The sequence below is a fragment of the Dama dama genome, chromosome 14 (genome assembly GCF_033118175.1).
Source record: "Dama dama isolate Ldn47 chromosome 14, ASM3311817v1, whole genome shotgun sequence".
In the NCBI taxonomy this organism is placed as follows: Eukaryota; Metazoa; Chordata; class Mammalia; order Artiodactyla; family Cervidae; genus Dama; species Dama dama.
Genome location: NC_083694.1, coordinates 52,063,715 through 52,086,516, shown reverse-complemented (window position 1 = coordinate 52,086,516; position 22,802 = coordinate 52,063,715). Strand labels below are relative to the sequence as shown.

The 22,802-nt window shown below is 42.8% G+C and overlaps 1 protein-coding gene across 4 annotated transcripts; it reads left to right on the top strand.

The window, feature by feature from the left end:
- The first annotated feature begins 682 nt into the window (after positions 1 to 682).
- On the top strand, positions 683 to 22,595 carry SERPINC1 (serpin family C member 1). 4 transcript variants are annotated; one of them, XM_061160742.1, is made up of 10 exons: positions 1,720 to 1,785; positions 8,706 to 8,832; positions 8,963 to 9,058; positions 11,288 to 11,430; positions 13,443 to 13,812; positions 14,368 to 14,583; positions 15,525 to 15,662; positions 17,734 to 18,124; positions 19,057 to 19,121; positions 21,791 to 22,595. In XM_061160742.1, the coding sequence occupies exons 4-10, from the start codon at positions 11,390 to 11,392 to the stop codon at positions 21,965 to 21,967; spliced, it is 1,398 nt and encodes a 465-aa protein (XP_061016725.1). In that variant the 5' UTR covers positions 1,720 to 1,785; positions 8,706 to 8,832; positions 8,963 to 9,058; positions 11,288 to 11,389; the 3' UTR covers positions 21,968 to 22,595. The 4 variants fall into 4 exon arrangements, with proteins under 4 accessions (XP_061016723.1, XP_061016726.1, XP_061016725.1 ...); XM_061160743.1 differs by lacking the exon at positions 8,706 to 8,832 and having other exon boundaries at positions 1,690 to 1,785; XM_061160740.1 differs by lacking the exons at positions 8,706 to 8,832; positions 8,963 to 9,058 and having other exon boundaries at positions 683 to 1,785.
- Positions 22,596 to 22,802: the final 207 nt, after the last annotated feature.

Below are 22,802 nucleotides of genomic sequence, written 5' to 3'. Positions count from 1 at the left end.
TTTGGTTTGTAAATATATGAAAGTGTCTACAAGGTCTTTATCTGCTTTCTGTCAGCATTTATATTAAATGATAAATTAATGAGGAGAAACGTGTAGTCTTTTTTTGTAAATGAGCCCGTGCCATCTTATTCTAACCCTGGTATTGTGTCTTGTTTGTACCTTTTTTATGGAGTTGTGTTTGTTTTTTAGATGAAAAATAGAGAAGTAGATAATACACACAAACACATAGTGCCAGTTTCATAGATTTCACAGGAATTAATCCAACACCACAGTCCAGAATCCTTCATTTGTTATACAGTGACTGCACATTAGGGATAAAGGTAATGTTTCTCAGATCCTAGGGTCAGCGTTCAATGAGACTCCATGGTTAACATGCAAAGTTCTGGTTTTTATGCCTTCTCTTAAAAGCAGGACCTTTTTATGCTTAGGCAACATGGCCTTACTCTGAATACTTTCCTGATGCAAATATTTTTTGTCTTTCTTACTCACTTTTCCTAATTGTCCTGCAATCCCCACCAATTAATCAGTCCTGACATTTAGAGAATTTTTAGAGACTACTGTAAAATATACCCTCTTCAAGAACTCAGTGGCTTAAAGAAAAAAGTGGGGGAGGGGAGGGGACTACTTTAGATTAAAAGGAACTTAAGAGATACAAAAGTCACATGCAGTGTGTGGACTTTGGATCCTAATTTCAACAAACCAAACATTCGAAGATTTATATATATATATATATAGTTAGGGGAATTTGACTTACACATTGAGTATTAGGAAAAACAAAGGAATAACATTTTGTTCAGGGTGACAATAGCACATTGTTATAGAATAAAATGTCCATATTTTTAGAAGACATATAACTGACAGTGGGTAGAGTTTCCTTTAAAATAACTAAATATTTTTAAAAGAAAAATAATGTATATTACCAGTGAACAAACGTCACGCCTTCTACTATCAGTTAACATTAGGTTTCCATTGGTACCATTTCAGACCTCAAGAGAAGTGGCCACAGTCAAAAAAGCTCAGGCGGTATGAGGGATGTTAACTATTGCCTAAAATAAAATCGAGAATGGGAATTCCAAAACCAGACCTACTGTCTTAACCACTTACCCAGGCCCACCCTGCTTACAAGCAACAGGTTACTTTCTGATCCTTTACACTGAGACTCATTGATGAATAAGAGTTTGTGTCTTTGTATGTATTAGCATTTCAGTCCCAGTAACCAGCTAGTCTTCATGATCAATTTGTAAACTCCTCTGCTTTCCAACATGGTAGCTCAGTTAGTTAATGGCTTGCCACCCTTATTGGGACCAGCTAGCACATCAGAAGTAAACTTGGAACTACTCACTGAATACTTACTACAGTATTTACTAAAGTAATTTACTGAGTACTCCCCATATGGCACAATACTATAGAGAACAAAGAATATTCTCTGCCCTCAAGGAGCTCAAACTCCAGCTATAGAACTTGACGTGTACATTTATGGATAGGTAACAATCCTCTACAGAACACCACAGACAGAATTACCAAAGGATCATTGTTGTGTTAGTGGCTCAGTCATGCCCAGCTCTTTGCGACTCCATGGACTATAGCCCAGCAGGCTCCTCTGTCCATGGGATTCTCCAGGCAAGAATACTGGAGTGGCTTGTCATTTCCTTCTCCACCCAAAAGATTATTCATCCACAATTATCTTCAGAAGAAAAGAGCAAGGAGCTGTGAGAATATATGCAAGGAAGATTTAACCTTGCCTGGCTGAGCAGCAAAAGCTTTCCTGAGACAGTGGCCTTGAAGGTAAGAAATGGCTTGGGGTAGGGTAGGGGGTTCGGGGGGGTGGGGGGATAAGGAGACTCCTATTCAGAGAAAAAAAGATGTGTGAACCCCACAAAGAAAGACAGACTGTTACGGAAACTGAAAGAAGGTCATTGAAGTGAGAGGAGAGAGTGAGGTGGCTTCAGATGCAGAGCCAGGTCACAAAGCTGGACTTCATTCTGAAAGTAAAAGCTGTCCAAGGAAGGGTCGTAAGTTGGGGAACTAAAGCGATCGGATTTGTGCCTCTTTAGTCATGTTTATTGAATAGGCTCTGTGTCAGCCTGCTTCTCAATCCTAAGGTGAATGCAGTTCACCTGGGGCTCTGGTTAAAGTGCAGCTCCTGTTTCAGCACGTCTGGAGTTGGTCTGAGACTGTCTAACAGGCTCCCAGGTGATGCTGGTGCTGTCTGTCCAAAAACCAACCCCACAGACCACACTTTGGAGTAGTGGGGTTCTTTCTTGATAGGCAATTTTAGAAGCAGAGGGATCCAGTTTATGCCTGTTTTAGTGAAATGAATAACATGTGAGGCATAATGAGCACAACTCGGAGACCACTTAAAGACAATTGTAAGGCTGGAGAAGCACGGTGACTCAGCAGTTTTTACATTTCAGGAGTTGGTCCCGAAAGGCACAGAAGTGTTTGTATGGTGAACAGAGCAGAAGTTCTAAGCCTGGGAGCACACAGTACATGGCCTGGAACAGAACTTCAAGGAGTTGGGGATATAGAAAAGTTAGGTTGCGGGCAGATCTTGGAAAGCTTTATGTACCCCTTCTGAGTTGTTGTGATTTTTTTCCCTTAGCAATTAAACACTAGTCAAGATTTTCAACCTGAGAGTGACGTGGTAATTGTGATTTGAAGTGGAACAGGGCCTAAGGCACGGCTTCCTTGGTGGCTCAGTGGTAAAGAATCTTACCTGCAATGCAGGAGACTCAGGTTTGATCCCTGAATCAGGAAGATCCTGAGTGGAATGACGAGTCACTCTAGTATTCTTGCCTGGGAAATCCCATGGACAGAAGAGCCTGGTGGGCTACAGGCCATGGGGTCACAAAGAGTAGGACACAGCTAAGTGACTAAACAACAACAAAGGGCCTAAGGCAGAGAGCTCAGTTACAAATCTGTTGCAATAGACTTAGAAGAAATGATGAGGGCTTGCAGCAGGACAAAGAAAATGAAAAGGAGGGGAGGAATTTCTAAAACAATATTTAGGCCATACTTGAGAACAGCACAAGTATGATTGGCATTTCTAAACACCCAAATGGGTGCCACCAAAGTCAGCCGCTTCCCGTAATTCCCTTGACCAAGTGCATAGCCTGATCCAATATTATCAGGTTAAAGGGAAAAAAATTACAGTATCAAAGCCCTTAAAAAATTCAGTTTTAAGGAAAATGTACAGTGACCTTAGTTTGTCATCATCTTGTTATCCTCTCAAGTCCAAAAATGTTCAGGCTATTAGGATCTAAAGCATTCCCTCTAATTTTCCTCAGTCCCTATGCTTACCATTATTATCTAACTGGATAATAATAACAAAAATTTTGTTATTTTGTTAACCTGACAACAAGCTAGACAACCGGATGAACTCCTGGCCTTAGGCCATGATGCAGGCTGCCTCTCCAGAACGAACTGGGCCATTTCTCTCTGAGCAGCTGGAGGGTTTTGTATCCAGTACAATTCCCTGGTGAGCTGAACCTGTGAAGCCACATGAGATGTGGTTCCTAGAACTTGTTTCTGTTCAAAGTTAGAAGCCTGTGCCCGTACAGTATCTGTTGATTTTTAGCACTGGCTGTTTGGGAAGGACCTGAAACCAACTATGTCTTCATGGGATAAAAGCTGCCAAGCTTAAAAAAAAAAAAAAAAAAAAAACTGCCAAGCTTCATTTATTACTACCCCCTCATTTCCTCCTCCACCCTCAAGAGGACTTAAATTTGCTAAAGCAGCCCTTGGCAGAAGTAGGTAAAAGACACCAGTCACACAATTGACCTGTACTTGTCAAAACATACACTCTTGACTTCAGCTTTACTGCGAGTTTCTGCCTGTAGCTGCTTGGTCTGTCCAACCCACCCTGTCTCTCTCCAGGGGACTTTCTCCCACTACCTCTAACCTCTGCCTCTGCTGTCTTCTCAATTTCTCTTTTACCACCTACAAGTTCCTGAACTAAGCAATGAACTTTGACCCCATGCAAAACTCTCTTGCTCAGCCTTGCAAGAAGTGTTTCTATTCATACAAGGTGTCAATGATAAGTAATCTTTTTTACTTTACTTAATAATCTTAACCTTCCATTTGGGAGAAATTTAAAGTACTTCCTTCTTAATAAGTCAGCCAAACTACTCTGAACCTGGGTTTCTTCAAACACAAATATTTATTGAGCACCTGGTGCATTCGAGACCCAGTGGGCATGTGCACTGGACATGTTCAATAAGTATTTGCTTTTATTTGATTTCCATGAAACTGAACTTTCTCACATTTGTGAGAATTTGGACAAATACCAGTGAGATGCTTTGAGATTAGCTGCCGAATGATAATGCAGGATTTAGTTTGATAAACTTTCTTTCACCTTAACTACTAGATGGCTACTACTTCACCCTAATTACTAGATCGTCGTAGCCATCTAGCAAACTAGAAACCCAAGAGAGTTGGAGACAACTCTGTTTTTGTGTGTGTGTGTGTTTGTGTGCTAGATGTTTTGCCGAATTTCTGTGGAAGAGTTAAACTTTGAGTTACTCAGTAACCACTGCAGGAGCTCAGTTCTACTGTTTATTCTCTGCCAAGGTCTCCAAAGAAAAGCATAGAAAGAAAAGTCCAGGATATGAGGTAATGGCGAGGACCAGCTCGATTTCCTGCTCACAGGAGTTACAACTGAGACCAGAGGCAGGGCTAGGGAAAGAGGAGTTTTATATTTTATTACGGGCCTTGAAGGAAGCATTAAAGAGAGGACGATTGAATGCTACATTCTTTCCTCTCCACAGCTCCTCAAACCTACCCCTAAACAGCGCGGAGCATTGCAAGGGCCTCTGAGCTCCTTCCAACCTTGTTTTCGCTCAGCATAGAAGTAGTGCTGGTTTTTATATAATAAAAGTTCTGAAAGTCTGCCTCCACTTCCAGAAACGGTTAGACGTTTCCATGAAGAATTTGATTTTAAGGTACACAATTATCAAAACACCTCACAGGGCTTTCCTGGTGGCTCAGTGGTAAATAACTGGCCTGCCAATGCAGGAGACAAGGGATCGATCTCTGATACGGGAAGATCTCACATGCCACAAAGCAACTAAGCCCATGTGCCATAACTACTGAGCCTGTGCTCTAGAGCCCACGTGCCGCACCTACTGAAGCCAGTATACCTTAAAGCCTGGCTCCGCCGCAAGAAAAGCCACCACAATGAGAAGCCCACACATTGCAACTAGAGAGTAGCCCCTGCTCATCACAAGTAGAGGAAGCCTGCAGGCAGCAATGAAGACCCAGCACAGTCAAAAATAAATAAATACAGTTATTCAAAAAAACACTTTACAGAATACTAATGACTCTGTGTGTGTGTGTGTGTGTGTGTGTGTGTGTGTAGACAGAGATAGAGACCCAAATGAGTTCACGCGACATACCAGCTGCTTTTTCCTTTCCTCATCAAACCAGTCTAAGATGTACCAAGAAGAAAGGGAGCTGGGGTCATCAAAATCTTCACAATGAAAGCCAAGGGGAGTTGTGTGCAAGAGAATTAAAGACTGGGCTGGTAGTAAAAGACTCCAAAGGACTGCCTGGGAAAATCACGTTTGGAATGTGCCTCAAAGACAAATGTGGTCTGATAAAATTTGGGTAGACAAAGGAAATGGTGGCAGTCTCTAAGTTTGCTTCTGGTCCCTGGATTTTGAGGGACTCCTGGACAAACTTAATAGAGACTACTCAGGAGGGGCTTTCCTTGTGGTTCAGACGGTAAAGAATCTGCCTGCAATACAGGTTCCATCCCTGTATTGTATTGTTCATCCCAGGGGTCAGGAAGATCCCCTGAAAAAGGAAATGGCATCCCACTCCAGTATTCTTGCCTGGGAAATTCCATGGACAGAGGAGCCTGAAGGGCTACAGTCCATGGGGTCACAGAGTCAGACATGACTGAGCGACTAGATAGTGACTTAAACTCTGCCTCAAGAAAAACAACTGGACACTGTAAGTTTTAACCTGGGAAAACAGACATTTTCTTTGTGTGTGTGTGTGTGAAATTTTTATTTGACTCTAGGTAACTTTGGTTTGTTTGGTTTTTTTTTTAACACGGACCTTTAAAAAAAAATTTAATTTAGATATTTATTGGCTTTGCTGGGTCTTCATTGCTGCTCAGGCTTTTCTCTAGTTGTGGAGAGCGGGAGCTACTCTCTAGTTGTGGTGCAGAAGCTTCTCATTGCTGGGGCTTCTCTTGTTGTGGAGCATGGGCTCTAGGTAGTGGGACTTCAGTAGTTGTGGTTCTCAGGCTCTAGGGCACAGGCTCAGTAGTTGTGGCACACGTGTTCAGTTGCTCCAAGGCATGTGGGACCCTGCAGGATCAGGGATCGACCCTGTGTCTCCTACATTGGCAGGTGGATTCCTGTCCACTGCCACCAGGGAAGTCCCTGGACATTTTCTTGATAGCCGTCCTGTAGGAGCCCAAGACCTGTGAGACAGGCAGACGAGGGTTTGAATCTCTGCTTTGCCAGCTTTGTGATTTGGGGGAAGTCTTTAACCCTTGTAAATAGCAGTTGCTTTGTCTGTAAACTGGGCATAATATATTCCTGGTAGAGCTGACAAGAGAATTGTAGAAGCAAATGCTTATAAAGCTCTCAGCATAGATCCTGGTGTGTAGTAAATGGCACCTATTATTATTATTATCTCAGAGATTTAAAGATTTTGACCTAAGCTACTGTGAAGCAATGGTTAAAATTCTAGACAATGAAATATGATACAGGCATTAGAAATTGTCTTCCCAGGCAGAGCACACCTAAACACCTCTGCTCCACCTGCAGACACTGACCTTGGCTACTCTAATTCTTTCCTCCTGTCACCAGCCAGGGGCTCAAGCTGCTTCCAGTTTCTCTTTGGTGGCTGCCACCACTTTCATGTCATGCCCTTATACTCCTGTCTCCCCAGGCCTCTGTGGAATACAACACTGACGCCCTTGTTGCTCACAAAGTCCATACCGTCTTGACTAAATGATACGTTGACATGTTCAAAAATAGAAAATTAATTAAGAAGGTTCATATTGACAAATCTCACTCCCACCCTTGTCTCTCGACACCTACCCCATCACCCCCAATTTGTGATATGAAAGGTAGCACACTCTAAGCACTACTCTGCAGTGCTTGCTTCTTTCTGCTTAGTGGTCCTAGAAACCCTCCCATATCCGCACATAGAAAACAGCCTCATTCTTTTTGACAGTGGCCTAGTTTTCCATTGTGGGGATGTATGTTGGTTTAACTAGTCTGCTATAGGTGGAAATTGTTTCTAATCTTGTGCTATTGCAAATCAAGTTATAACCGGTAACCTTACTTATACCCATGCAGATAATATCTGTAGAATACACTTCCTGAAGTGGAATTTCCAGCTCAAAGGGTAAACTCATTTGTAATGTTCGTATTGCCAAATTTTCCTTCAAAGGGTTATAGTAGTCTGCATTCCCACCAGCAATGAGTGAAAGGGCATTTTCCTCACACCCTAGCAAGAGAGTGTGTTGTCTCACTTTAGTTGATATCTGAATTCTAATGGTTTCACTGATAATTCTTTTTAGGGAATCAGATGGGAACTAGGAAAAATGCGTTAAAAGTCTTACAGAAGAGCCACTGAGGAATGCTATAATTAGCACGTGACAGTTTGATGAAAAATAATGTATGATGTTCTCAAGGTATCTTCTTAGAGGATACTTACTTCTTAATAAAAATGGAAATGTTATAATTTTACAGTCCTGATCTTATTTAACTAAGTGATCAAAACTAACATCAATTATCCCAATTAATGGGATAAATTGATAACTCATGCCTCCTGATATGATGCACTGAGAATGACGCAATATTATTTCTTTAGTATTCCTACCAAAAATAAAAGTGTAACTTGAATCAAATCCTGAAGAAACCTCAGATATACTCAAATTGAAAGACATTCTTCAAAAATAACTGGCCCGTACTCTTTAAAAAATTCCATAGTCATGAAAGACAAAGAAAAGAGAGCAACTGTTCCAAACTAGAGGAGACCAAAGAAACATGACAGTTAAATGCAGTGTGTGACCCTGGACCTGGAAGTGGTGGTGGTGGGGCAGGGACTTTCAGGGCCTAAAAATTAATGTTTCCCAAAGTGTGATCCTGGCAGTTCCCCCATGAAAAGCTTTCAGTGTATGCATGAAGTTAAAATTATTTTATGTATGTATTATATAAATAATTATGTTTAAATGTAATTTAGCAAGACTAAAAAGAGATCCTAAGACCCAAAATTTTGAGAACCACTTGCTATAAAGAATATAGAATATCAGTGGGACATTTGGCAAATTTAGAATAAGATTTATGGATTTGAAAATGGTACTATATTACTGTCAATCTTGTGTCTTTTATACTGTGACATTATAAAGAGATGTTCTTGTTTTTAGGAACCTCACTCTGCATAAGGGTAAAAGGGCACTTACATCTGCAAATTATTTTAAAACAATACAGAAAATATAGAGATGGGGAGTCAGAGAGAGTGAGGAAGAGAGAGGTATGAGAAACAACAGAAAGCAAATGTAAGATGAGAACAGTGTGAAAATTTGGGAAATCTGGGTAAAGGATATACAAGAATATTTTGTATTACTTTTGCAACTTTTTTGTTACTTTAGAATTATTTTAAAATAAAAAGACTTTGTATCTTAGTCTTGAAAATTTCTTACACTATATTATCACCTCCTGATCCTACCCTCTCCTGCCCAGCTTTAGTCAGATGACCAGTAGCATTGATGGGCATGTTTATCATCGTGTCTGGCGTCTACTGTGAAGCAAGGAGCTCCTGGAGAGCAAAGTCATCTCATAGCCCCAGGCCCAGCACCAATCATACCTGGTACCTATAGGCATTTATTAAACACATGTTAATTAAATGAGCATATGACTCAATGAATGAATGAACATATTAAACCCAGTTGCTGATGTATAGTTCTTCACTATCTGCATCCTCATCTCTTTTCCCACAGATGTTCTCCAGACCTCCTTCACCCCTTGTGCTCCATCTCTTCCTCTGCCTTCCTCCAAGGCACAAGTCTCACAACTTCTACAAGCTGGAACAATAGGTCTGAACCACATATTCTACCTCACGATGTTTGTTATCTCCTGTTTCTTCTATGTGGAAAGCTTTTCCTGAAAGTACTATGTGGTTCCTCACCCCGCCCATCTCCTCCCCCCCACTTCATTCTGGTTCGTTAATGTCAGTTCATTAGGGAGGACTTTCCTACCACCCGTTCTATAACAATAATGTCCCTATCTCCTCTCGTCACTTTCTACTACCTTGCCCTGTTGTATTTTCCTCTGTAACCCTTATTAACACCTAACATGGGCTTCCCTGGTAGCTCAGATGGTAAAGAATCTGCCAGCAATGTGGGAGACCTGGGTTTGATCCCTGGGTTGGGAAGATCCCCTGGAGGAGGGCATGGCAACCCAATCCATATTCTTTCCTGAAGAATTCCCATGGACAGAGGAGCCACAGTCAATGGGGTTGCAAAGAGTCAGACATGACTGAGCAACTAAGCACATACAACATGTTACAGGTTTTATATTATTTTTAAGTTTATTTTATTTAGCTGTGCATGGTCTTTGTTGCAGCATGCTAAATCTTTAGTTGCGGCATGTGGGATCTAGTTCCCTGACCAGGGATTGAACCCAGGCCCCCTGCATTGGGAGCACGGAGTCTTAGCCACTGGAAGGGAAGTCCCAGGTTTATTTTTTATATGTTGGTTCTTTATGTGATCACCGCATGTCTTCCTGACTGGAGCTCCCAGCCTCGACAACAGTGCCTGCTGTCTAGGTAGTGCTCCTATGTTTGCTGAACACAAGTGGTTGAATAGGAGACTTTCCAATTGCCTTTAATCTGGAGTGACAAGAGACTCTGACCATTCTGGCTTTTTAGGACTGTTCCTTGTAACCATTTATACCATACACAGAGGCCTTCATAGTGTCCAGGGTCTAAATCAGCCAAGAACTTAGACACAGGGATTTCCCCAGTCTTCTAGGGAATAGACTCTGCCTTCCAATGCAGGGGGTGCAAGTTCAATCCTGAGTCCTGAACTAAGATCACATGCCACAGGGTGTGGCCAAAAAAGTTAAAAAATAAATTAGACACAACTTCAGTCTAGGTAGAGGCTTCTCCTGTCTAATGAATAGAGAACGCTTTAGAATGCCTATGACAATACCAACTTAATACCAGTCTTCAATCACACTGAAGGTGGCTTATATCCTTTGAATACAGTTGTAGCAATCCTTGTGATACTGTTTTTGGCTTATCTGGGAAGAGGGAAATAAATATAAACCTTACCCTTTATCTCCACTAATTTGACTTGATCTCCCCAATTACTAAAATAAGTAAAATTAACAATATGCATAAATATAATTCATTCTGTTTGCTTTTTAGAAGTATTTCAGCAGTTGCAAGCTTGTTTTTCACCTGTCCCACACTGTCTCCTAATCCCCCAATAGAATTTTTCCAAGTATTCCTCACCCAGCTCCTCCACTTTAAGAAATGTCTGTGGCGGCACCCTGAGGCCCCTGCTATTGTGTCCCTCTCAACCACTTCAAGGCTGAATGGGGAATGAGGCCATTTTACACAAAGGTGTAACCTGTCTGGGTCACAGACACATGGTCTCTCAGAGGCCTGAAGGTAGCGCCTGTTTCAAAATATTTCTCTTCTCTCCCCTCTGATTAGATAACATCAGCTCTCTTTTATTCTGGTCTCAAAAAGCTATGAGAAAGAGGGCATTGCACTGAGAGGTAGAAAGCTAGAATTTTCTGGCCATTCAACTTGGCTAGTTATATACTGGGCTTCCCTGGTGGCTCAGATGGTAAAGAATCTGCCTCCAATGCTGGAGACCTGGGTTCAATCCCCGGGTCAGGAAGATCCCCTGGAGAAAGGAATGGCAACCAGTATTCTTGGGACTTCCCTGGTGGCTTATACAGTAATACTATTTTATTTATATAGAATATGTACTATTTTCTACTTCCTGGTTTGGTTAACCAGGAAAAAAAAAATTCCTGCAGACAGAGTTCTCATCTGTCAGGTATTTTCTGATGAAGTTTTGTGAACATGTCCTCCTTTTCCTTTTCTATAAAGATGAAGAGAGTAAGAAATGTGGGCCTCTTTCTCTGGACCTGACTGAACTTTATTTATTTATTTCTTTTTCTGACTGAACTTTAAAACTTCTCTACTAATTAACCAACACTGGGCTCCACACTTTGCTTAACCCTGGGAGCTGGTCATCAGCCTTTGACCTCAGGCCTCCCCTCCTCACCAGTTCCATCCCCCACCCTAGCCTCTGGAACCCCAGTCAGATGTAGAGGAAAGAACCAGTCCAGAGGGATTGCCTCAGACCACACTATCTCCACTCTCTCAGACCTGTGGAAGGTTAGCGACCATGATTTCCAATGGGATAGGAAACGTCACCACTGGAAAAAGGTAAGAGGGGTAGGCTTTCCCTCTGCATGCCCTCACTGGGTTTCCTGACCTCTGACTCTCCAGGATGACCTCAACACCTTCAAGAAGACCTGGCCCTCTCTCCCTGGTAGTTATAATCAGACTCGTTTGGAAGACATCGTCCTGAGTACCCTCCCTCCGGCTCAGTTCTTAGGATAAGGCCTTTCCCTAAGCCACACCTTGGATTCCCAACCCAAGAAACAAGGGGGATGTCTTCCCTCAGAAGAGACGCTGCTCCGCCACAGCCCTCACAGCAGCCCAGGAGACACTCCAAGGGGAAGCGCTGGGCCTGCCATATATCTGGAAAGAGGGAGAATGTAATGCATGAGGACCTCCTAACTCGCTTTTTGCTCCTCCTTCCACCCAATTCCGCCCTGCCCCCCGCTTTTCTGTCACAACCCCTACTCCCTCCCAAGGTCTCAGTGACCTTTGACAAAGGACCACATCCCTTAACATCATACACATTCCTTCCTTGATCTGTTTTGTTTTGTTTTTTACAGGAAGCTAAAAGTGAGGCTCTAGCTTGATCACCTTGGTTTTTCTTTGTGCTTAATAGAGCTCCCAGGGCCCCTCAGCCTCCACTTGTATTTCTAAAGGTAGCTGAGGGACAATGTGGGAAACAGAGACAAGACAGCTGGGGAGATGAATGGCAAATCTTTCTCTGCTTCCTCACCCTGTCTTCCGCAGCTCCCTCAGCACCTCTGCTCTCCCACGCAGTGCCTCTGTTCTTAAAAAGACTTCAGAAAAAAAAAAAAAAAAGACTTCAGGGTTGACTTCAGATCATGCAAGAAACCAAGTACCCCTCAGCTGCCCCAGCTTCCAGCCAGCCCCACACTTGCCTGAAAGACCACTCTGACGAGTCCTGTCTACACTACCTGCATGTCTTGTCTTTTTCTGCTGAGGGAAGATTGTGAAGAGTCAGTACCCATGTACAGACTCCCTTCTGTAGGCCTAGGGCCCCAAGTCAACCAGAGGAAGCGTCTGGCCCCTCATGTCTTATCTATAAAAACACTATAATAGAGTTTATCACTTTGTTTACTTAACTGGGTGTCCCAATTTTTCTAATTTGTCAATTTCATGATATCTTTTTTGATATCTTTTTTTTTGAAAGTGAGACTAGTATTATTTACTTTAGTGAACACACTGGAAGTTACTAAAATTTCCGGGCATCAGAAAATGATGAGGACCTGAGCTAAGGCAGCGAGAGAACAAGAAAACAGAATGCATAGAATCCAGGGTCTGACTACTGAGAAGGGAGAGAGGGAGAAATCCTGGATGGCTCTCAGGTCTCTAGATTGGATGACAGGGTATCTGAAGGTCCCATTTGCTGAGTTGGGGGACACAGAAGGAGAAGCAGGTATATGGGTGAGAGACACAAGTTCAGTTTACTTGTATTTCACTAAGGGATCAATAGGACATCTAGGTGGAATTGTCCAGCAAACAACTGGTCTAGAACTCAGTGGAAAGATTAGGACTGGAGCTAGAGATTTCAGAGTTTTCAGCACATAGATTGTAGTTTTGCCCAGGCATTCCTTCTTAGCCATCTGGTGTTGCTGTCAATCAAAGTCTTCCCAGTCCTTTAACCTCCAGGTTAAAATCCCTTCCCTAAATAGCTTCTGTTAATGACTCCACCAATTGACCTAAGTTTTCACTGGGCACTAAAATTCCCCACCTTTTTTCATCTGTGCATGGTCCAGTTCACCAGTTCGAAGCTTCGCATTCTTTATTTCTTCCAGCATGAGGCCTTGAGCACGCAAGACTTCTAATAACATCGTTACTCCAACAGTTGGCTCTAATTTCAACAGGACTATGTCCAGGATAAGGAGTCCAGGATTGAACTTGTCCTGGGCCCTTGTACTTTGCAAAGGTGTTGGCCCTCCTTCTGGCCCCACAGTGTGGGCTGGTAGTCTATGATCTACTAGGGTAAATCTGTGGTGGACAGTGGGGAGGGGATTTTTCAGCCTAGCTTAACTCAGCTTTCTGTCCCCCTATAGGAGCATATGTCTTCTCCCTTTGCTGCTTATTGGCTTCTGGGGCTATGTGACCTGTCATCGGAAACCTGTGGAGGATATCTGCACAGCCAAGCCTCGGGACATTCCTGTGAATCCCATGTGTATTTACCGTTCCCCAGAGAAGAAGGCGACTGAGGGCGAGGGCTCAGGGCAGAAGATCCCCGGGGCCACCAACCGGCGGGTCTGGGAACTGTCCAAGGCCAATTCCCACTTTGCCACTGTCTTCTATCAGCATCTGGCAGACTCCAAGAATAACAATGACAATATTTTCCTGTCACCCCTGAGTATCTCCACAGCTTTTGCTATGACCAAGCTGGGTGCCTGTGACAACACACTCAAGCAGTTGATGGAGGTACAACTCAAAGCCCTTCTGAGTATTCCCGGCTCTTTGTGTTTCTTTTTCTCTCTCTCCTTCCTACCACACCCCTTTTTTTTTTTAAGAACAAATTATCTATTTATTCATTTGTTGCTGCATGGGTTTTTCTCTAGTTGCCCAGAGAGGGTGATACTTTTCCGTTGTGGTGCTCGGGCTTCTCATTGTGGCGATTTGTCTTGTTGCAGAGCATGGGCTCTAGCGCTCGCAGGCTTCAGTAGTTGCAGCACACAGGCTCAGTAGTTGTGGCGCATGGGCTTAGCTAACCCATGGGATTTGGAATCTTCCTAGACCAGGGATCAAACACATGTCTCTGCATTAGTGGGCAGATTCTTAACCACTAGACCAGCAGGGAAGCCCCCCTTTCTTCTTTTTTCCATTTATTCCTTTAGAAAGTGTGAGTTGAATGTTTATGCTGTGCCAGGCACTGTGTTTGATGACTATTGGTCAGGGGCTGACTGGCATGATGCTCACTGACCATGTGAGCCAGGCTGTCCCACCAGACCCACCACTGTTTTCTTTTGGCTTCTACAGGTTTTTAAGTTTGATACCATCTCTGAGAAGACATCTGATCAGATCCACTTTTTCTTTGCCAAACTGAACTGCCGACTCTATCGAAAAGCCAATAAATCCTCTGAGTTGGTATCAGCCAACCGTCTTTTTGGAGACAAATCCATCACATTCAATGAGACCTACCAGGACATCAGTGAGGTGGTATATGGGGCCAAGCTCCAGCCCCTGGACTTCAAGGTGAGCCCCAGATGTTATCCCAGACCTCAGAGTTCTTCCTCTCCACTCAGAAGTTAAAGAGACAAGGAAGCAGGATCCTAATGAACACTGCTATGCTAGTTGAAGGCAGGAAGAGGTGTTTTAAGTCAGAGCCCCTGAGATATATATTCTTATTTGAAACCTGAGAAATCAGTGCTATCTATGGGTTGCAGCAGTTTCTCTGAAAAAGTTATAAAAATCCTGCAACAGTGGCATTCAGAACACAGTCACTAGTTCACACAACAGAGCAAGTGTAGGCCTACTTCTACAGCATGACAGGGAATGACCTAGGAAACTTTGGGTTTTTGAAGTAAATTCTTAATGTCTCATATTATTACTACCTTGAAAGTTTGTTAAATGTTGAAAGCCTTATTACTATTTTCAAATCTTTTCAATAAACAGACTTACTTAAAAAGTTAAAAAAAAAAGTCCTGCAACAAAGAAGTCTACTGATTTTATTTTTATTTATTTTTATTTTTACTGATTTTATTCAAAAGGTATTTCTCAAACTTTTTGGATCACATGGGCATCTCTCCTGTGCCCCTTGCACCTCCTGCATCAATCCTTAGCTTCCCAGAGGGCACATCTCATGAATACTCATAAGAGTTCAGGTTTCCAAAGTCAAAGAAGATAGTATTTTGTTTTTTTTTTCCAGACAGTTTTTCTCTTCTTCTGTTTCTTTATTTCTTCCTCTTTTTCTTTCCTTTCTTTCTCTTTCTTCTGTTAATATTTATTAACTCTATGGAAGATCCACGACAGTATGCTGGATATGTGTGGTTTCTCCAATCTGGATTAGAGTGATTGGTTTAACAAAATGGTGGAAAAGAGTGGAGGGAAGATGGACAAAATAAAATTCTGCATGGGGAGATGGAGAAGCCGATTGAATAGTACAGTTGGGTAGGTTTGTTTCCTGTTCTCCTCAGGGAAATGCAGAGCAGTCCAGATTGACTATCAACCAATGGATATCCAATAAGACTGAAGGGCGTATCACTGATGTCATCCCCCCGCAAGGCATCAATGAGTTCACTGTCCTGGTGCTAGTCAACACCATTTACTTCAAGGTACTCAAAAATGGCACTGGAGGGAGGCTCAAGAGGGAGGGAACATATGTATATCTATGGCTGATGCATGTTGATGTATGGCAGAAGCTAACACAATATTGTAAAGCAATTATCCTCCAATTAAAAATAAATATATTTTTAAAAAATAAATGTGAAAAAATAAAATGACCCTGGAGAGACCTCAGGAATGACATATTTTCCTCCAGCTCATTCTCCTTCATACCATTGGGCATGTGTAGGTAGATCATTTTGAGAAATAGTACATGCATGGTCTGGGCATAAATACAAATTTGCTGAGTCTAGAGTCATGTCTAGGGCTGTGGTTGCTGGACTGAGGTCCAAAGGGGGCCTGGTAATGTCTCTGGGCCCGAGGCAGAGTGTACACATTCATAGGCCAGCATGTTCAGCAGCAAGGTGTGCATGATAATAAATTCTCATAAGTATGTGATGATTTCTTCTGTCCAATTAGCTTCATTTTGAAATCTGAAACAAAATGACAAAGTCTATAGACAATCCTCAATGATGAGGTTTTCTCTGTCATCTAGAGCAGCTTCTGCAGCATCTCAAAATTCCTCTTGCCTGAAGCTTCTGAACCTCCTGGTACCAGACTAACCACAAATTTTGCAGAGGCCTTGTGACATCATGCAGATGGCTTTCTCTTTCTCAGAGAGTCAAGTTCTGAAGATTGTTCCAACTTGATTACATTTAGGAAAAAGGATGAGGGGAGAGAGTACTGGGAATAGACAGACCACTGATAACTCAGGAGGCCTACCAGCTTAACGCAGGTTAAATTGTGCCCTCCCGGGTCATGCTCTAGATGTGTTCTCCCCGACTGGGCCTGGGGGTTCAGCCCGTCACTGCTGTTGCCAATTGCTTTGTTGCTTGGGGGTTCCCTCATGCCAAAAATGCAGTAGGTTGCATTTCTACAATGTGTACTGACTGCCCTTTGCAGTTTATGGAACACTTTGCCTCCTGATTCTCATGACATCTCAAATGAGAATTTGAGCTGCTCAGACAGATTACTTAGTTTAAATTCTGACTCTTCCATTTCTGCTGCAAACTTGAGCGAGTTACTTAAGACCCTTCTGTGTCCCAGTTTCTGCATCTATAAAGTGGTTAACAATGATACATCTGCCTCACAGGGTTACTGAGGGGATTAAGTCAATGCATACAAAATGCCTGGAGCGGTGACTGGCACACAATAAGCATCCTACAAATATTAGGGATAACCTGCTGCTAATTTTACAAGTGAAGAACCACCACTCAAAGAGTTAAGTGACTTGTCCCCAAATCAAAGAGCCAGAAGACAACAAGTATGCTAACTGCATCTTGGAAATGTCAAAGCAGTATCTTGTATCCCTTCCTTCTTTGAACAGGAAGTTGGCCAGGCCTCACTCTCTGCCTGGCAGGACTCCCAGATGACCCCCTGGGGTTACTACCTTTGTCTGGCTTTATTCATCAGGGACAGAGCCCAGCATTTTGGAGGATGGTCTTTGAGAAAGAGGCCGGTGGGAGGCAGAAGGCAAAAGGCAATTAGATTTAAACTCCAGGAGAGACTTGCCAAGAGGCCAGTAGGTTATTCTTGTTTTTATTTTTTTCTTGTTATAAAAGCAAATAGTCATTGCTGAAAATCTAGGAAATACAGAAAATTCACTGAAAAGAAAAAACCCACTCATGATTCTGTCACTCTGACACAGTCAGTGTTAAAAGCCTTTTTATGCACATCCCTTGAGGTCTTTGTTCTTAAAAATTGCACTTCCCATAATCTTCCCTGGTGGCTCAAGACGGTAAAGTGTCTCCAATGCGGGAGACCCAGGTTCAATCCCTGAATTGGGAAGATCCCCTGGAGAAGGAAATGGCAATCCACTCCAGTACTTTTGCCTGAAAAATTCCATGGCCGGAGGAGTCTGGTAGGCTACAGTCCATGGGGTTACAAAGAGTCGCATACGACTGAGCGACTTCACTTTTTTAATGTAATAAAATATTGTGACTGTTTTTCATGTCAGCATTCTCCTACGGATGTTTCTGGTCTTCTTGCTTTGTGATTCTCCCACCTGGTGTCTTCCTCCAGGGCCTGTGGAAGTCAAAGTTCAGCCCCGAGAACACAAAGGAGGAACTGTTCTACAAGGCCGATGGGGAGTCATGTTCAGTACCCATGATGTACCAGGAAGGCAAGTTCCACTATCGGAGAGTGGCAGAAGGCACCCAGGTGCTCGAGTTGCCCTTCAAGGGTGATGACATCACCATGGTCCTCATCCTGCCCAAGCCGGAGAAGACCCTGGCCAAAGTGGAACAGGAACTCACCCCAGACATGCTGCAGGAGTGGCTGGATGAGCTGGCAGAGACGCTGCTGGTGGTCCACATGCCCCGCTTCCGCATCGAGGACAGCTTCAGCGTGAAGGAGCGGCTGGAAGACATGGGCCTTGAAGACCTGTTCAGTCCTGAGAAGTCCAGGCTCCCAGGTGAAGGCAGGAAGGGCTTTCCTCCTCTCTCTGCCCTCAGAGTTGTCTGACCAAAGGTGGAAGAGACGGGGAAGGAGTAGACAAGAGGGAGTCAGGACACCTGGATTCTAATCCCAGTCCTACTGCCAACTCAGGGGAATCCCTTCCCTCTCAAGGGGTCAGTTCTCTCCTGTGTACGAGAGGAAGCTGGCTCTCGGCTCTCCATGGGCCCAGCTGGCACTGGAACCTTTGGAGTCTGTAACTGATAGAAGAGGTGGGACGGGGTAGAGAGGAACTTGAAAACCACCAGAGAGTCCAGAGCAAAGAGACAGACGGGGTTAAGAGCCAAGGACATCCGACTCCCACCAAAGAGGTGTCGCTGACATTTAATAGCCCTTCCTGATAGTCTAAGGGGCTTCTGTGTTTTCTAAGGTCACATGGACAGACGCAGTCAAGCCTTCCCAGTTTTGATACTCTAATAACAGTGTTAAGTTGGTTTGGTTTTTCCAACACACCATTCTTGAAAACTATGCACTAAAACATCTCATTTTTAAAAAGAAGTTTACAAGATTAGTTAAGTGGATTCACCTGTAATGGGCTGTCTTTAAACTAGGTCTCAGAACCACACCGTTTTTTCAAGGTGTTGTCACCCTGGAAGGAAAGACATCGCTACTAGATGGAGTGAGCGTTTCTTTAAGAACAGAGTCCTCAGCCTCAACCCCCAACCCCCCATGAGCTAAAGCACCAGATTAACTTCACAGGAACCAGGTTGAATAAACCCAAAGTATTTTATTATTTTTAACATGTATTTATTTTGAAGGTATCATTAGGAGAGGGTCCAGGATTTCTGTTTTTCTAAAAGTCCCAAAAGACCTCTTAATCCAAACTGAATTCCTCTCTGTGGATTGAAGCCAAATTTCCCTCATTTCACAGATCCTTCTCTGATCTTCTAGGTATTGTTGCAGAAGGTCGGAACGACCTCTATGTCTCAGATGCATTCCACAAGGCATTTCTTGAGGTAAGTGTACCTCTCTCCGCTCTCTCTTCTTAGGCTTGCTTTTTTGTTACCATGCTGCTTTATTATTCAATACATCAGTATCTCCTATGATGAGTAACTCTGGAGTCATTCCTTCATTGACTCTTCCGGTGTAGACAGCAGATGTTTGAACAGTAGGTGACAACTGTGATAAAAGGCATATTTCCAGTGTCCCTCAAACCCCAAGTCTATAGTGCTGTCCTCTACAACATAACTCTGACTTGACGTCCTCATGGTCTAGTTGTTCCACCCTCCATCCGCTACCTCTCCTGGGAACACAGACATTAAGGTGAAGGTGATACCAGAAAAGCAGCCAGCAAAGGCATTCAAAGGAGAACCAGGAGAGGATGAGCTCATGAAACCCCAGAAAGGAGTTTTAAGAAAATGGAAAGCATCTAGTAAGAAGACTGAAAAGTGACTGTAGGTGACTTTTCCCTAAGGCATTTGGACAGTGTAGTGGGGGCACATCCTAATGGTAATGATTGAAGAGCAAATGGAAAGTAAGAAAGGAGAGCTGGCGAATGTAGACCATCATTGTAGTGTCCTACACTGTGTTCCAGAAAACTAGAACTCTAGACTACACTGCAGATAATAAAAAGTTAGGTGTCAAATAAATGTATATCCTCTTCTAGGGAAATTAACAGAGAATCAATGCACATTGGAGTGTTGATATCTGAGCAGTTCCACAGTGAGGAAAATGGTTCAATATTGCTTAACCCAGTGTTGCCCCAAATAAGAGGTCCATGGAAACCTTTACTGGAATCAGAGCTGTGTAAAGCCTCTAGAACTTCTGGCTCTTAAAACAAATACTAAACTATGGATCAATACCGTTAGTTACCTAGAGAGCTTGACTCAGGGTCTGAGCAACTGTATATTTACAAAGCTCCTCAAGAAATTCCGATGCGCATCCAGGTTTGGGAACCACTTATGTAGACTATTTTGGCGGGGGGACCCAGGCTGTGAGGGAAATGCGGTAGGCCAATGTTAGAGGTCATAAAATTTAGGAATCTCAAAGAGAGGATTGTGGTCAAAGAGAAAGATTTCAGAGCATGGTGCTAGTAAATATAGTTGTAGTCCAAGCTCAGTGGGAAATATGTCATTAGGAGGAAAGTGGAAGGATCAAGGGACAGGAAAAAGCCAGGGTAATTGTAATGGGAGCGAGGAAATGTGATAGTTGGAAAAAAACAGAAGGTTATAGTCTGAGAGGATAATGTAATTATAATTTCAAAGGTCGAGATGTTCTGAGAGAGGGCCAGCTCAAAGTGCAGCCATGGGCTGGTTTGCTGAAGTGAAGGCAATGCTCATTGGGTTCAATGAGACGAAAGAAATGGAAGTTTAGAGTGGGTCTCCTAACAAGATATTTTAATTGTCTAGGTCACACGATAGCAGGAGTTAGGTTAGACAGGCAATGGGCTAGGCAATAAAATCCTCAGTGTGGGACTATATTCTGTAGAGCAATAGAGACCTGTAGGACCAAAGCAAGAGTAGAAAGATATATATCTTAAAAGATACTGAGGTCAGAACAGGGGATTTTATATGAATACTGGATTAATGATTTTGGAAGTGAAAACAACACTGAAGCCGTATTGATTATGGAAGAAATAACATTTAGATGGCAAGAGATGAGTCCTCAGGATTTTAACTATGACTGAGAGTCTTCTTCCACAGACCCCAAATGGAAGTGGTCAACTCAGACCTCCACGAGGGCCTTGAGTTACGATCAAGAAGCAGCAAAAGTTCTGTTTCATTTTGTCTACCTGAGCCCACTAAACAATGATGCAAGGTTCCTCCATGGCTCTTGGGGACCCTATACACAAGGACCCTAATTGATTGTCAGTCTCCTGAGAAGCCACTGAAAACCAGAATCTGATTTGAGTAAAAGGGCCCTGGTCTTACAAAAGCTCGTCTGCTCTTAGTGCTGAAATGATGGTGAATTAGACAGCATGTGTAGAAAGGAGAGGTGGTAAGGAACGAGGAAGGGAAAATCATCAACCAGGTTCTCTCAAAGCTCAGGGATCTGAAATGCTTTCCTTAGAGGCAGGGACAGAGTTTTAGTGACATTCTAGGTGTCCAAGCAAAATTTCTTAAGAAATCTCCCATCTCCCGCCAGATCTGTGGCAGTTCTACTTATCAGTAAGTTCCAACACCGTCCTTTCAATCTATTGCTCTGGGAAATACTCATCTCATCCAGCTAGAGGACCCTCCTCTTTTCATAGGCCCTAGCTCCTGAATGGCTGTTTACAGTAGTTCTATCTAGGATCTTGATGATCCAAAGTGGAACTACCTCAACTATGGTGCTAATTTTGAGTCAATATGCCTTTTAGTATAGAGTTCAGTATCACGTACAATGTCACCAGCCAGAAATGTGACATCCTTGTGTACATCCAGATTTCTGGTTCAGAGTATCTGAATGGACCCTGGCACTTACCTTCAGCACAAGGCTTGGATGAATACAAGTCTTACATCAGTATTCAGTGGATGAAAGAAAGACTAAAAGTAAGGTTCTAGAGGGGATCTGATCTAACTCATATCTTTTCGACTAGAAAATAAATGGCATTTTTGAGGAATTGCTGTGTCCATGGATGATGTACCTGCTTGTAATGAGCTGCAGAGTAGCTAACGTGGCAGTTTGCTTCCCATTTGACCTGCAGGTAAATGAGGAAGGCAGTGAAGCTGCAGCAAGTACCGTCATTAGCATCACTGGTCGTTCGCTGAACTCGAACAGGGTGACCTTCAAGGCCAACAGGCCCTTCCTGGTTCTCATCAGGGAAGTTGCTCTGAACACTATTATATTCATGGGCAGAGTAGCCAACCCTTGTGTTAATTAAAATGTTATCCTTTGTACTTCTTCCTATTTTGGTGTGTGAATACAAGTAAAAATAAATAAAACTATTCCCTTATCTGACAATTATGAATGGACTTTGCCATCTGAAATGAAGGCAAGGAAAGGAGAAATGGATAGAGATGCTGCTGGGCATTTGGTGTAATGGAGCTTTCAACTCTTCTCTACGGGTGAACACATCTAGGTCAAGAAAGTGAAGGAGGGAGGTATGTTACTACTTCATCTTGAAAGATAGTAGGCATCTTGAGAGGGCAGGGGGAGCTTGAAATCTAGAAAATTCCTTTATACTAAAAAAAAATCCAAAAGTTTAAAAAGACTTAATCTCTGTAATACAGAAGAGACAGAGATGCAAATCTGAATATTAAATCATTTAATTCTCAAACCACTCACATGCATAATGTTCTTTTACACAGTGTTAAAATAAAGAGGAAAATGTATTTTTATACAAACAGAATTTCAAGTATACATCAATAGACTTTTCAAATTACTAACCAAGTTGCTAAGATTTCATTCACATTGTTCTTAAAGCTGTTCAACGAGAAAGCTTTTGCTAAACTGCTTTAAATATGTTTATATAAACCCATATATCTTCACTCTTTCTCTGAATCTCCCTCCCCCAACCCGAGTCTCTGCCCACCCTCCTGCCCTCCCCCCTCCCCCGACACAACAGGGCTCCTGGGGCTCTAGGAGACATGCAACCCCACCAAGAACTATTGGCTTGTCATCAGGGGAAGGACAGAATCTACAGGAGGAGAGACTTGAGAACACCTGTCAAATTAAGGGAGAGAACGAATCTAATATTTAGAAATGACACAAATCAG